The sequence below is a fragment of the Pelophylax lessonae genome (assembly GCF_965119305.1).
Source record: "Pelophylax lessonae genome assembly, chromosome: 2".
NCBI classification, from domain to species: Eukaryota; Metazoa; Chordata; class Amphibia; order Anura; family Ranidae; genus Pelophylax; species Pelophylax lessonae.
The window spans coordinates 263,027,312-263,042,177 of record NC_138769.1 but is presented as its reverse complement, the minus strand read 5'-3'; the positions used below and the strand labels follow the sequence as shown (position 1 = coordinate 263,042,177).

General features: G+C 43.4%; 1 protein-coding gene across 1 annotated transcript in view; it reads left to right on the top strand.

Moving 5' to 3' along the window:
- CDK18 (cyclin dependent kinase 18) overlaps positions 1–14,866 on the top strand; it is a 327,716-nt gene that overhangs the window by 250,860 nt on the left and 61,990 nt on the right. Inside the window, exons 6-7 of the mRNA XM_082245560.1 lie at positions 3,189–3,303; positions 8,321–8,415. Coding sequence (XP_082101686.1) covers positions 3,189–3,303; positions 8,321–8,415 — 210 coding nt within the window. The remainder of the gene's footprint in view (positions 1–3,188; positions 3,304–8,320; positions 8,416–14,866) is intronic.

The following is a 14,866-nucleotide window of genomic DNA, read 5'->3' as shown; positions in this document are numbered from 1 at the left end:
ACAGGTAACTGGAAAATGGTATATCTTTTTCTCCACCTCAGTATGTCAGGTCACTGGGGGGCTCCCATCACAGGGTATATGGATAAAAAGAGGCATCTCATAGTGTAACTCAGTTTATTACAAATGTATTAACCACTTTAGGACCGGAGGATTTTCCTGCTTTACGTCCAGGCCACCTTTTGCGATTTGGCACTGTGTGACTTTAACTGACAATTGCGCGGTCATGCAACGCCGTACCCAAACTAAATTTACGTCCTTTTTTCCCCACAAATAGAGCTTTCTTTTGGTGGTATTTGATTCATTTTTTGCGATATTAATGAAAAAAAGCGACAATTTTGAAAAAATAGCAATATTTTTCTACTTTGACAGTTAAAAAATATCCAATATATTCAATTTTTGTCATATATTTAGGCCAAAATGTATTTAGCTACATGTCTTTGACAAAAAAATTCTCAATGAGCGTATTTTTAACCGCTTTAAGACTGGAAGATTTTACCCCATTCCTGACCAGGCCATATTTTGCGATTCGGCACTGCGTTACATTAACGGACAATTGCACGTGCAATGCTGTACCCAAATTATGTCATTTTTTTCCCCACAAATAGAGCTTTCTTTTGGTGGTATTTGATCACCTGTGCGATTTTTACTTTTTGCGCTATAAACAAAAAAAAGCGACAATTTTGAAAAAATAACAATATTTTTCACATTTTTTATATGAAATTCCCCCCCAAAAAACTGTAAAAATCAAATTTTTTTAACATTTTAGGCCAATTTGTTTTCTGCTACATATTTTTAGTAAAAAAAAATCGCAATAAGCTTATTTTGATTGGTTTGCGCAAAAGTTATCGCAGCTACTAACTACGGGAAATTTATGTTATTTTTATTGTTTTTTTTTTAACTAGTAATGGTGGCGAACTGGCGGTGATATGTGATTTTTTTGCGGGACTGCGACATTGCGGCGGACAGATCAGACCCTTGACTGACATTTTTGACACTTTTGGGGGTACCAGTGACATTACTACAGTAATCAGTGCTATAAATATGCACTGTTACTGTTAAAATGACACTGGCAGGGAAAGGGTTAACTTTTAATGGTGATCAAGGGGTTAATGTATGCCTGGTGCTTACTGACATGTGTGGGGGGAGGGGACTGTGTGACACAGGCACAGATCGCAGGTTCAGCTATGCTGAATCCTGTAATCTGTCCCTGCATGTCACTTAGGAGATCCGCCCGCTTTGTTTACACAAGCGGGCAGATCTCCTCACTCGATCCCCGACAATCGGGGAAGAGCGGCGGTGATCACCACCTCTCCTCCCCTGGCTCGACTCCCGCTGTGACTGAATACAGCAGGAGCGAGCCTTCGGCGGCGGCGCGCGCGCCGCCCACAAGGGGAGGAGTCCAGCGATGTAGACCTACGTTGCTGGACGATAACTAACCACTTTGCCGCAGTACGCTCAATGTGAGCAGTCAGCAAGTGGTTAAAGAAAGTAAATGCACTTACAATAAAGCAATGAAAAAAGCTGTATGTGAAAAGCCGTCCTTCCGTATGCTGTATTCGAAACGCGATGCGTCCAATTGACCGGAAACACGAGGCGTCACTTCCAGTTTAGTTGGACGGCTAAGTCTTGGTAGGTTTGCAGTTGTGGCATACTCTTTCCATTTTCAAATGATGGAATGAACAGTGCTTTGCGAGATGTTTAAAGCTTGGGATATTTTTTTTTATAACCTAACCCTGCTTCAAACTTCTCCACAACTTTATCCCTGACCTGTGTGGTGTTTCTTGGCCTTCATGATGCTGTTTGTTCACTAAGGTTCTCTAACCAACCTCTGAGGGCTTCACAGAACAGCTGTATTTATAGTGAGATTAAATTACACACAGGTAGACTTGATTTACTAATTAGGTGACTTCTGAAGGCAATTGATTCCACTAGATTTTAGTTAGGGGTATCAGCGTAAAGGGGGGTGAATACGAATGCACCCCACACTTTTCAGATATTTATTTGTAAACAATTTTAAAAACCATTTATCATTTTCCTTCCACTTCACAATTATGTGCCACTTTGTGTTGATCTATCACATAAAATCCCTGTAAAATACATTTACGTTTTTGGTTGTAACATGGAAAAAAGTGGAAAATATCAAGGGGTATAAATACTTTTTCAAGGCACTGTATATCTTATTTAGACACAGGAGGCATAGTTTGGTTCTGTTTGTAATCTGTTTATTGTTTCTTGTACTTTCTGTATAACAGTTGGAAAATTCTCAATAAGCCCCGGTTCACACTTATGCGATGCGGGAAGGCTGCGAATTCGCAGCCTGTTCCCGCATCGCAAACGCACCCCTGGCAGTTCACACTGCCATATGCGATACGCTGGGGGTGTCAATGTAATCTTAACGACACCCCCAGTTTGATCGCATATCGCAGTGCGATCTTACAGTTCGCACAGGATGGGATCGCACAAGTGTGAACCACTGTGCGATCCGATCCTGATGCGGCTGTAAAAAAGGGTCCTGTGCGTCTTTGCTGCGGGTGCGGTGCGAATTTAGCCATACAAAGTGTATGGCTAAACTCGCACCGCACAGCCGATCACATGTAATGAAGTAGCAATGCGCTCCGACATTACATGCGATCGCCGCAGCCGCACTAGTGTGAACCGGCACTAAACATACCTCTAAAAGAAAAAAAGCAAATGGCATACCAGAACAAAACCTCCTATTCAATACAAAAAGTGAATAATGTACAGTAGTATATCCACTCTCTGCTGAACATTATAGTGATTATTCCACATTTCTCCTGCATTTTACATTTAATTCATAACATGCAGAATGTAATGTTTTTTTTGTCCTACGGCTGGTCGTCTGTATAACACGGTGTAGGAGGAGAACAAGGTCAAGACAGGTTTCTTCCTTTCAGCTTTTTTCCTTTACCATTCATTAAAATGAATAGGACTGTGCTTGCTTCAGAGCCCCGGAGCAAATGAAGTGTAAAGCACATTTGTAAAGCACACAGCTGTGCTTTATAAATGGGCTAGATGATTTGTTTTTATTTTTGGAAAGCTGTGGTGGACCCCTAAATATTTATATAAATGTTGTGGTGAATTATTTCTACAGTAGAGTTATGTGGTCATACTCAGTGATGACATGTGTGGTCCCCTGTCCTAAAATCTGTCTGTAAACTGTTTTGCAGGGTACATATGCCACTGTGTTTAAGGGACGCAGCAAGCTGACAGAGAACTTGGTGGCTCTTAAAGAGATCAGACTAGAGCACGAGGAAGGAGCACCATGCACAGCTATCAGAGAAGGTATGAGAGAGGAAACCGGTAAATTGTTGTCACAGAAAATTTTAATTGACACTACAAGTAAAAGCTTTTGCCTGAACAATTAACATGTTTTTGGGCTTTTACTCGTGTTTTATTAATATGGTGCCTTAAGTTCTACTCCTATTTACTTCAACGGTCCTTGTTTTTTCCCGACGCCGGCATCTTCTCCTGGGTGTCTTCATGGATCGGCTTGGAATGAGGACACTCCTGCACATATTTACTAATATTTTCTTAATCGTACATTGCACAACACACTATCACTATTTAGGTACATTGAGTTAAGTTGCTGCCCTCAGGAGACTGAACAAGCAAAACAAAGCTGTAAGGATGGTCTAATATAACCCCTCCTCAGTTTTTTGTTACTGTTATTAGAAAACTGATGTCTTCTTTACACTTTCTGGATCAGCTGAACCTCTGTATTGCCCAGGAAGTTGTACCCTGATCCAGCTGAGAAGAAGTAGGGCCAGCCTTTTATATACCTTTTTGACACTGTGTAAGGCACTTACCTAGTTACTTATGGTGCAATGCATTGAGTCAGCCGCAGATTGCTATACAGGTCCTGGGTCGCAATGCTCTCTGTCCCTGAAGACGCCTTAGGGGGTATGCCACATGGTGAAGACAGGCTGTAGCAGCATGCTCCTTGGATTCTGCCTCTCTATCCCCTGATCTACCTGATAAGGGGTGTCACAGGGGCTTTTCTGTGAATGGTCTGCCCTCTGCATGACACGCGGAATCTTATCACTTATTATATCACTTGTTCCCGCTATGCGTAGTGTAAATGGGGCATAAGGTGTGGACAAGTGAAGGGAGATTCTTTAAAAATACTTCTGTGAAAGAGGACAGTGCCATACTATGAGAAAATTAAACTGCAAATTATTATTTTTTTTTTACTTTTGAAAAGAGTCGGAAAACCCAACTTTTAAATGTGGGTTATGTCCAGTTCAGAAGATTTGTTTGCCACATATAAATACTGTATGTGTCCCCATTGAGTAGATTTCCCCTTATTTCCTGTTCTATCTGACACTGGTGAACCAGAAGTAAGGGGAAATGTGCTTAATGGGGACGCATTATGCAAGTAAGTCTTTATTGGTGTCTGCATCCAGTTGGGTCTCTCCTGTGACTTAATTTCCAGTAGCCAGGAATTGGTGAGAATTTTCCTCAATGTTCTGACTGCACTTTTGAAGTAAGGAGAACACTTCTAAAAAAGAAAGTGAAGAAAGGGATTACGTTGACACAGGTTCTGTATTTCCCCCCCTAAAAAAAGGTTTTAGCTAGAGTTTAAGATTTGAGATTTAAATTGACTCTATGAAAGAAAAAATTCCCCAGCTGTTCCCTGTAAAGCAGGGGTGGGGAACCTCCGGCCCACAGGCCGCATGCGGCCCGCACGACCCTTCTGGCCGGCCCGCACAATCGTTGCGATCCGCCCCCCCGTGCCGCTGTGTCAGAAGGAGCCGATGGCTCCGTTCTGACACTGTGAGTCTCCGAGAAGGGTGGACCCGAGGGGGAAGAGCAGTGCGCCTCGAGCCCGCCCATTTGTGTGACAATAGCGAATGAAAATTCGCTACTGTCTCACGGATCCGCCTCCTCCTCGGCCAATGTCATTGACCAAGGAGGAGGCGGGAGGCGGGACGCGGGAGGTCTCGAAGAGAGGAAGCCGCCCGCCGCTACAACAGGTAAATTAAGTGCACTGGGGCTTGGCACGCTGTTCACTCTGCATTGTGGTCAATCCCTCCGCATTGAAATGGGGCACGCTGTGGGCACTCCGCATTGAAAAGGGGAACGATGTGGCCACTCCGCATTGAAAAGGGGCACGCTCTGGGCACTCCGCATTGAAAAGGGGCACGCTCTGGGCACTCCGCATTGAAAAGGGGCACGCTCTGGGCACTCCGCATTGAAAGGGGGCACGCTCTGGGCACTCCGCATTGAAAGGGGGCATGCTGTGGGCACTCCGCATTGAAAGGGGGCACGCTGTGGGCACTCCGCATTGAAAAGGGGCACGCTGTGGCCACTCCACATTGAAAAGGGGCATGCTCTGGGCACCCCGCATTGAAAAGGGGCACGCTCTGGGCACTCCGCATTGAAAAGGGGCACGCTCTGGGCACTCCGCATTGAAAGGGGGCACGCTCTGAGCACTCCGCATTGAAAGGGGGCATGCTGTGGGCACTCCGCATTGAAAGGGGGCATGCTGTGGGCACTCCGCATTGAAAAGGGGCACGCTGTGGCCACTCCGCATTGAAAAGGGGCACGCTCTGGGCACTCCGCATTGAAAAGGGGCACGCTCTGGGCACTCCGCATTGAAAGGGGGCACGCTCTGGGCACTCCGCATTGAAAGGGGGCACGCTCTGGGCACTCCGCATTGAAAGGGGGCACGCTGTGGGCACTCCGCATTGAAAGGGGGCACGCTGTGGGCACTCCGCATTGAAAAGGGGCACGCTGTGGGCACTCCGCATTGAAAAGGGGCACGCTGTGGGCACTCCGCATTGAAAAGGGGCACGCTGTGGGCACTCCGCATTGAAAAGGGGCACGCTCTTGGCACTCCGCATTGAAAGGGGGCACGCTCTGGGCACTCCGCATTGAAAGGGGGCATGCTGTGGGCACTCCGCATTGAAAGGGGGCACGCTGTGGGCACTCCGCATTGAAAAGGGGCACGCTGTGGGCACTCCGCATTGAAAAGGGGCACGCTGTGGGCACTGCGCATTGAAAAGGGGCACGCTGTGGGCACTCCGCATTGAAAAGGGGCACGCTCTGGGCACTCTGCATTGAAAGGGGGCACGCTCTGGGCACTCCGCATTGAAAGGGGGCACGCTCTGGGCACTCCGCATTGAAAGGGGGCACGCTGTGGGCACTCCGCATTGAAAGGGAGCACGCTGTGGGCACTCCGCATTGAAAAGGGGCACGCTGTGGGCACTCCGCATTAAAAAGGGGCATGCTGTGGGCACTCCGCATTGAAAAGGGGCATGCTGTGGGCACTCCGCATTGAAAAGGGGCACGCTCTGGGCACTCCGCATTGAAAGGGGGCACGCTCTGGGCACTCCGCATTGAAAGGGGGCACTCCGCATTGAAAGGGGGCACTCCGCATTGAAAGGGGGCACGCTGTGGTCACTCCGCATTGAAAGGGGGCACGCTGTGGTCACTCTGCATTGAAAGGGGGCACGCTGTGGTCACTCTGCATTGAAAGGGGGCACGCTGTGGTCACTCTGCATTGAAAGGGGGGCACGCTGTGGTCACTCCGCATTGAAAGGGGGCACGCTGTGGTCACTCCACATTGAAAGGGGGCACGCTGTGGTCACTCCGCATTGAAAGGGGGCACGCTGTGGTCACTCCGCATTGAAAGGGGGGCACGCTGTGGTCAGTCTGCATTGAAAGGGGGCACGCTGTGGTCACTCCACATTGAAAGGGGGGCACGCTGTGGTCACTGTGCATTGAAAGGGGGCACGCTGTGGTCAGTCTGCATTGAAAGGGGGCACACTATACCTTGATTACTGAAGGCCCCTTTCACACTTTTGTGACCTCAAAGTCACGCAATTTTTTTACAGCGTTTTTTGCCGCAAAGCAATGCCTATTACATTTATGCATACATTTTGTACGGCCCCCGAATGATGTTACAAAAATCCAAATGGCCCTTGGCAGAAAAAAGGTTCCCCACCCCTGCTGTAAAGTAATAGATTGTATACTTTCCTGTCCAGCACGCAGAAAATGAATTCTTCACTTTCTTGTAGACCGGTGTGCACTACTCCAGTGTGCACTAGTGCTATCCAATTTTTTCAGTTGTGTCAGATAGTGTGCTCCCCACAAGGGGCTGTGGTTCCCTTCTGCCAGCCCCTACATCTACATCACTACAGTGACTTGCAGGGGGGGTTGACAAGAAACCCAACGCCTATCAGGGGGACACACAATCTAACACAACTAAAAGTGGCCATAGATCGTCATAAGAAATCATTTTTTACTAGCAACAGCATGCCTTTAGGTGTAGAGTGATACTGTGTTTAAGCATCATTTTTTTTCACAATGGATGTCATATGTGGTCATCATTCTTTTATTATGCAAAAGAGAGATGAATAGTTCCAGGCAGATCTTGCTGGCTTGGAGTGGCCATAGGTGACTCAATAATCAAAACTGATGCCTGTTATTTCAAGAATCATTTATGACTAATGAGACATTTTTGGTTTTCCAGCAGTAGTCTTAGCACTTTTTTAGAATTTGATATTCTAAATTTCCCTGTGAGTAGCTCCATACTTTGCTATACAGCAGAAGTAAAGTTTAAAATGCTGTGAGTGACAAATGCTTCTAAAAGCTAAAAAAAAAAAAAAAAAAAAAAAAAAAAAAAAGGTCCTGTAAGCTGGCACAAAAATACTATTTTCAGCATTTTTCATCAAGCGTATTTTTCTAGCTTTTTTTTGAGCTTATGAGAAATGCTAATGTGCATGGAGCCTTAGCATTTCTGTGGAACATTGAGGTAAGGGTAAACAGGTGAAATGAATCTGATTTATTTTAATTATGCAACTTTCCTCTGGAATTAAACTCCTACCCCTTACTAATTCCTAATTGTGCAAATGTTAGTAGAGAAAATATGTATCATTTTGATTTCTATCTGTCTAACCTTTAATTGTAGTTTCCTGCTTAGGATTGCAGTTATAGGGATTGCAAATACACATAAAAAACAGTCACATAGATTTTGCTAACTGCTAGGCAGCCTGAATTGCATATAATGTGTTGCTTTGGTGTCAAAACCCCTAACTACCATCAAGAAACCATCTTTGTGAGTCTTGGCACTCTGACGTCTTGTTTAAGGGCAGGTAGGTATACAACCTGTCCATTTTTCTCATAAAAATACGTACACATCCTAGTAAGTAACCAGTCTATCCCACTTTCTGATCAGTTATCAGTTAAGAACCCATTCAATCATTTTAAATTCTGTACGGTAACATCTTGAATTACTGTAATTAATATTACTTACATGTGAAAACTTGTTTGATTCTATGCATTTTCTCTTTCCCAGTGTCCCTTTTGAAGAATCTGAAGCATGCTAACATTGTAACACTTCATGACATCATCCACACAAATTATTCTTTAACTTTAGTCTTTGAATACCTGGTAAGTTTAAAATACCTAACATATGGTTAAAAACAAGATGCATATGGGGTATTGTGTTAAGCAATTATAACCTTTATCAGAGAGACATCAGTTATTGCCTTAATGTTATTTCCAATAAGAATTTTCTGCTTAAACCTATCCACCATCATAACTTACCTCTGGCTGGATCTGGGCCTGGATTGTATTGTACAACCAATTGATCCAGATCTTCATTGTGTTGGAAGTTATAGTACATTGTTTACTTTAGTTAATACTGTAAGGCTTCATGCACACTGAGCTTAAATAAATGGCAGTTCCCTTGGCAGGAAAAAAAAAGCTCACATAGACCGTTTTTTGTACAGAGTTAGGTAAGTTTATGACAGTTTTGCGTTTTTTCTGCCAGAAGGCTCCCAATCATAAACCAGGCTGTGTAGGTGTATGGCAGGTAGGCAACCAGAGCAGCATACAGCTTAAGAAAAGAATCGAAGAGGAAAAGGGATAAAGTAAAACAATAAGGGTAAGAAAGAAGAAGTCCGGCAAGAGCCCTGCCCCCCCACCACTGGCCAGCACCTATTCAGATTTAGCTTGTAGGTAGCGAAGGCGCAGATTCCAAACCTTCTCGAATGTAGCCTGCGTGTCTCGCAGTATACTGACTAATTAACTTCTCAGTTTGACAAAATTGTTATTGATATCTTTCTTGAGCCTTTTTGACTACTTCCTCTTTCTGTTTTTGCTACATATTAGAAATCAAAGCCACCCGTTGTAGCATGTTTACAGGAAAAAAATAAAGGGGAAGCAAAAATGTGAATTAAATGATCCCAGCTTATGTGTTTTGTTCAGTCTGAAACAAATCGCTTAGTAACGGCTAAAACAGGTGTGACCTATATTACATCTGAGCAAAGTTGGAAAGTCTCCTTTTTTATGTCTAATATAGCACACAGATTGGCAAAATAAATTCTCTTAATAATTGTCACCTTGTAAAGAAAATGGCCAGATCCATAATGCCTACATAGGACCTAAAAACTGTATGCATTGGATGTTGCCCCTTATAATTCAAATATCCAGAGTTGTATAAAGTACTCAAAACCCATACTTGAGTAAAAGTACAAGTGCTCGATCAAAAAGTGACTTGAGTAGTAGTGGAAGTGCTCTATCAAAAAGTGACTTGAGTAGAAGTACTAAAGTATTCAACATTTTTTGTACTTAAGTATTGCAAGTAGTTTTTTTTTTTAATTTTGCTACTCAAGTACTGAAAGTAAAAGTACCAGTAGTTTTGAAAAAAAAATTGCTACTCATGTACTGAAAGTAAAAATGCAAGTACCATGTTATGTAATTATTAAAGAAAGAAGTCAAAAGTTTGAACATCATATTGTTTTTTATTATTTCAAATGCAGCTTTTATTTATACATACAGTAGCATTTATTTTTATATGCGCTGATAATACACATGTTTTGAAACCTGCCATCTACTGTTCCGGCAGTGGTAATTTTTATAATTGTAACTAGTAACTATGCAGCACAAAAAAAAAATACTAGAGTAGAAGTATTGAAATCATTGAAAAAATGTAGTGAAGTGAAAGTGGAAGTAGGAGAAAAAAATTCTACTCTAGGAAAGTACAGATAACGCCTTTCGGTACTTAAGTACAGTAGTAAAGTAGTTCTACTTAGTTACTATACATCTCTGCAAATATCCACAGTTAATTACAAAATAGGGGACTAGTTATTCTCCATATGAAACACCATATACACAAAGGCTAATTGTGCAACTTGATTGACTGTGACTGAGTTATCTAGTTCAAAGATGTTCTTAATGTACACGTTTCTCCTTTCTATGGAATCCACATTCTGTGCAAAGAGAGTCTAGTATGCCATAAGGTCTTCTCCCAAACCCACTGTATATAACAAGGATTAAATCAATGCAATATAGTGAAGAACTCTATGGTGCAAACCATCATGAAATATTGTAGTAATAGTAGTTTAAACTGGGTGTGAGTGAAAAGCTCTTGGCTACCTGCTTAGAAAAAGCAATGTTGTTTATTGTTCATAAGGACCAAACTAGTTTTATGCCCCATATGTCTACATCTATCACTATCTAACACATTCTGGTAAATACCCACTTTGCAAAGAATACCCACTTGCTTGCAAGAAATTAATAAAAATAACTTTTTTTTTCCTTACAAATGATTGAATGATTAAAGCTTCACCTCATCCTTTGAGCTAAGGAAAAATTATCTTGCAAAGTTGAAAATCCCTTTGCTATGAAAACAAGCTGTGCTTCTTTTTTTGTTCAAAAGTTTTTATTTACTGCAAAGCAAAGAACATAGCATTCAGCAATACAGCATTAATCTTATTGCTATGTTGTCTACAAAAAAAATCACATATAAAATGATAAATGCAAAAGTACTCAGAAACACTGTTAGGTACCCTTACAAAAACTGAACATATGTAGAAGTAAGGAAGGGTAAGAAAGGAGAGAGTGCGGAGAAGGGAGGAGTCCCTAGGGCTTTCTTCTAAATGTAAAAGAGATACTGAGCAGTCATGGATAGGCAAGCATATAGGTCAGGGCTTAAGCAAAGATTCAACTAAACCAGTAGGGAGGAAGTGGGTCCCCCAAGGATGTCATCATTTAGTGTATGCAGACACCCTATCTTATAAGGTGACTCCATGAATTATGGCCTGCATAACCCTGTTTGTAGTTTCAGTAAAAAAGACTAGGCATTTTCTAAGCCTTTGCCAGCATCTGCTTAGCAGCTGTGGTAACCTGCATAAGAAGTTTAAATTGCTGATTATGAAACTAAAAAGCATTTCTGTTTCCGGAGCGCTACAGTGGCTCGGGGAAAAGAGGTCTATCAGGATCCTGTACACTTCAGTCCAAAAATTGTGCACCAGGAGGTAGGTCCACCATATAAGAAGATGAGTTTCCTCCCCACAGACCCTAAAAGAGGAGAGCAAATACATTGGAACATATTTACTAATCCACACAGGGACCAAGTACCACCACAAAAGCAATTTAAAGCTGATCTCCAGCTTTACTTTCACTTTAACCACTTCAGTTTACAAAGATTTACTGCCCTCCATGACCAGGCCATTTTTTGCAAAATAGCACTACGCTACTTTTACTGGCAAATGTGCAGCTGTGCGACGCTGCACCCAAATAAATGTATGTCCTTTTTTCTCCACAAATATACAGTAGCTTTCTTTTGTTGGTATTTGATCACCTCTGCATTTTTATTTTTTGCGTTATGAGCAATAAAAGACCGTCAATTTTGAAGGAAAAAAAAACAATATTTTTTACTTTCTGCTATAAAACATATCCAATAAAAAAAAATTCTAATTTCTTCATAAATTTAGGACAATATGTATTCTGCTACATATTTTTGGTAAAAAAAAATCCCAGTAAGCGTATATTGATTGGTTTCCGCAAAAGTCACTAATACAGTGATAATTGCTAAAAAATATGCACTGTCACTGTACTAATGACACTGGCTGGAAAGGGGTTAACATCAAGGACGTTTAAGTGGTTAACTGTGTACCTAGCTTGTGTTTTACTTCAGTGTGGGAAGTGCTTGCACAAGTGCTTTCACTTTTCACTAATGCTTTCCCTGCTTTGCTAAGACACAGAATCCCTGCCTTCCCTCCTTTCAGAACAGCGATCTGCCTTGTTTACAAAGGCAGACCGCCTTTCTGTGTCTCTGCAGAAGGATCGGCAGGTATAAGCAATGTAAGCAATTCAATTATCTGTTTAGTGTAGCGATGCTCATCTTCCCATCAATTTCTGGGAACTGTAAGCAATTCAATTGTCCAATGTCCAATGAACTTCTCAGCTGCAAGCTTACCCAACCACAATCCAGCCTGGCAACTGAACTGAATATTCCTGCCCTGTTTCTATTTTTTAGAGACTGCTTGCCTCTCATTCCTTGGTTTGATTCACAGTGCTATGGTGGTGGCTTATGTCAATCACCAGGGTGGAACAAAGTATGTGTTGGCAGCCCTGGAAGTAGCCGGCATTCTCCAGGGGGCAGAACGCTTTGTTCCGGACCTCTCTACCGTACACATTCCAGGGGTGGAAAACTGTCAGGCGGACTATCTCAGTCAGCAGGAGTTCGACCAAAGGGAACGGTCCCTTCATCTGGACGTGTTTCATCAGATATGTCTCCGGTGGGGCACCCCTGAGGTGGATCTGTTGGCGTCCCAGCTCAACAGAAAGGTAGCAAGATTTGTGGCAAGGTCATGGGAACCTCTGGCGGATGCCACAGATGCTCTGGTGGCCCCGTGGGGCCAGTATAGTCTGACCTATGCCTTCCCTTCTCTCAAGCTTCTCTTGCGGCTTTAGGATTAGGGCAGAAGAAACTCCGGTCATTCTAGTGGTCCCGGACTGGCCTTGCCGGTCTTAGTATGCGAACCTGGTTCGGCTTGTCGTCGATGTCCCTTGGAGACTGCTTCTCGGGGAGGATTTGCTGCCCCAAGGGCCAATCTTCCGTCCTGCTTTACAGTCGCTGGCTTTGACGGCCTGGCTGTTGAAAGCCAGGTGCTGAAGGATAGAGGTTTGCTTGGATTAGTGATTCCGAAATTAGTGATTCCGGAAATCTACCTCTAAGACGATCTACTATCATAGGTGGAAAGCGTACATTTCGTGGTGTGAGTCGATTGGTGTTCACACAAATTTTTTTTTTTTTTTGGTGGCTCGGATTTTGGCCTTCCTTTAACGGGGTATCGAGCAGAAATTGGCCTTGAGTACCATTAAGCGCGTCAATCTTGGCAGTCTTCTTTCAGTGACCCCTGGCCACACACTCTCTGGTGCATACCTTTGTTCAAAGAGTTCGACATCTGACTCCAACGGTGCGGTCTCCTTACCGCTGTGGGATCTGAACTTGGTGCTTTCAGTTCTCCAGAAGCCTCCCTTTGAGAATATTTGCGAGATTCCCCTGCTTACGCTGTCCCAGAAGGTGGCCTTTTTGGGGGCTATTACCTCTGCTCGCAGAATGTCAGAGCTGGTGGCATTATCTTGTCATACCCCCTACTTGGTGGTCCACAAAGATAAGGTGGTTCTTTGCCCATGTTCGTCATTCCTTCCTAAGATAGTGTCTGATTTCCATTTGAATTAAGACATTGTGTTGCCTTCCCTGTGCCCCAGGCCAAAGCAAGGAATTTGCTTTGCATGCCTTGGATGTGGTTCGGGCAATTCAGGTGTATTTGACGGCCACTGACTCTTTTCAGAGGTCAGACTCCCTGTTTCCTCTGTGACCATTTCCAGATGGATCAGACAGACGGTGACTCAGGCCTATTCTTTCAAGGGTCAGGTTCCTCCTTTCCCTGTACTGGCGCACTCTACTTGGGCTCTTAGTGCTTCTTGGGCCTTCTGTTGTCAGGCGTTAGTGGCATAGGTTTGCAAGGTGGCCACTTGGTCGTCCCTGCACACTTTCTATAAATTCTACAAAGTGGATGTGTTGGCATCTGCGGATGCTTCCTTTGGCTGCAAAGTTTTGCAGGCTGCTGTTTAGAGGGTCTGGTCCCTCTTAGGGGATGTATTGTTCAGGTTGGACTCTAGTTGTTTTTTTGTTGAGCTACTGTTTTACCTAATTGGCTATTTTATTTAGCCGTGGGATTTTTGTTGTCCCACCCCTCATGTTTGGTACTGCTTGGGGACATCCCAATAGTTCAGAATAATGTAGAAGCTGTGTCCATCAATGAACGAAAGAGAAAATGGGATTTTTGACTTACCATAAAATCCATTTCTCTGAGTTCATTAACGGACACAGCACCCTCCCCTCTATGGAGTTGTAATACTTCTTCTGACACTGCTTGTTGCAAAACTAAAGGCATATGGCAGAGAGGGGGGGTATACTATCTAGGACTGCCCATAGGCGTAGCCAAGCCTTTTTTTCTGCTCCTGTAGGGGACAATATAACCCAATGGTTCAGAGTAATGGAGAAGCTGTGTCCGTCAATTAACAAAATAGAAATGGATTTTACGGTAAGTCCAAAATCCAATTTTTGCCTTGAGTTCCTCTTTAATCCTTTGTTCAGCGTGTCATGCATATTGCTCCCCTTATATTGATACAGTGGGATCTCAGTGTGTTATCTTGACGCTTAAGAGGCCACCCTTTGAACCTGTTAGGGATATTACCTTATCTGATCTCACTCACAAGGTAGGTATTACTCTCACCTTCATTCCCCATGTCCTTCTCTGAAATATCCTAAGGAAATTCCTCTCCAGTGTCTTAAAGTAGTACATGCTGTGTGGGTCTACCCTTGGCTAGAGCTTCCTAAAGGCAATCAATTTCTTATTTGTCTTTCTTGAGAGTTTTTGCAGGGGACCCCCTGCCCTCTCACTCTACCATTGCTAGGTGGATTAGACAAGTCATATGAGAGTTTATAAACCTATTACAAGACAATTTTATGGTCTAGTTCATAGAGGCCCTGACTAGGGATGATGCTCTGCTGGACCTGGTCATCTCAAACCATGCAGAGCTT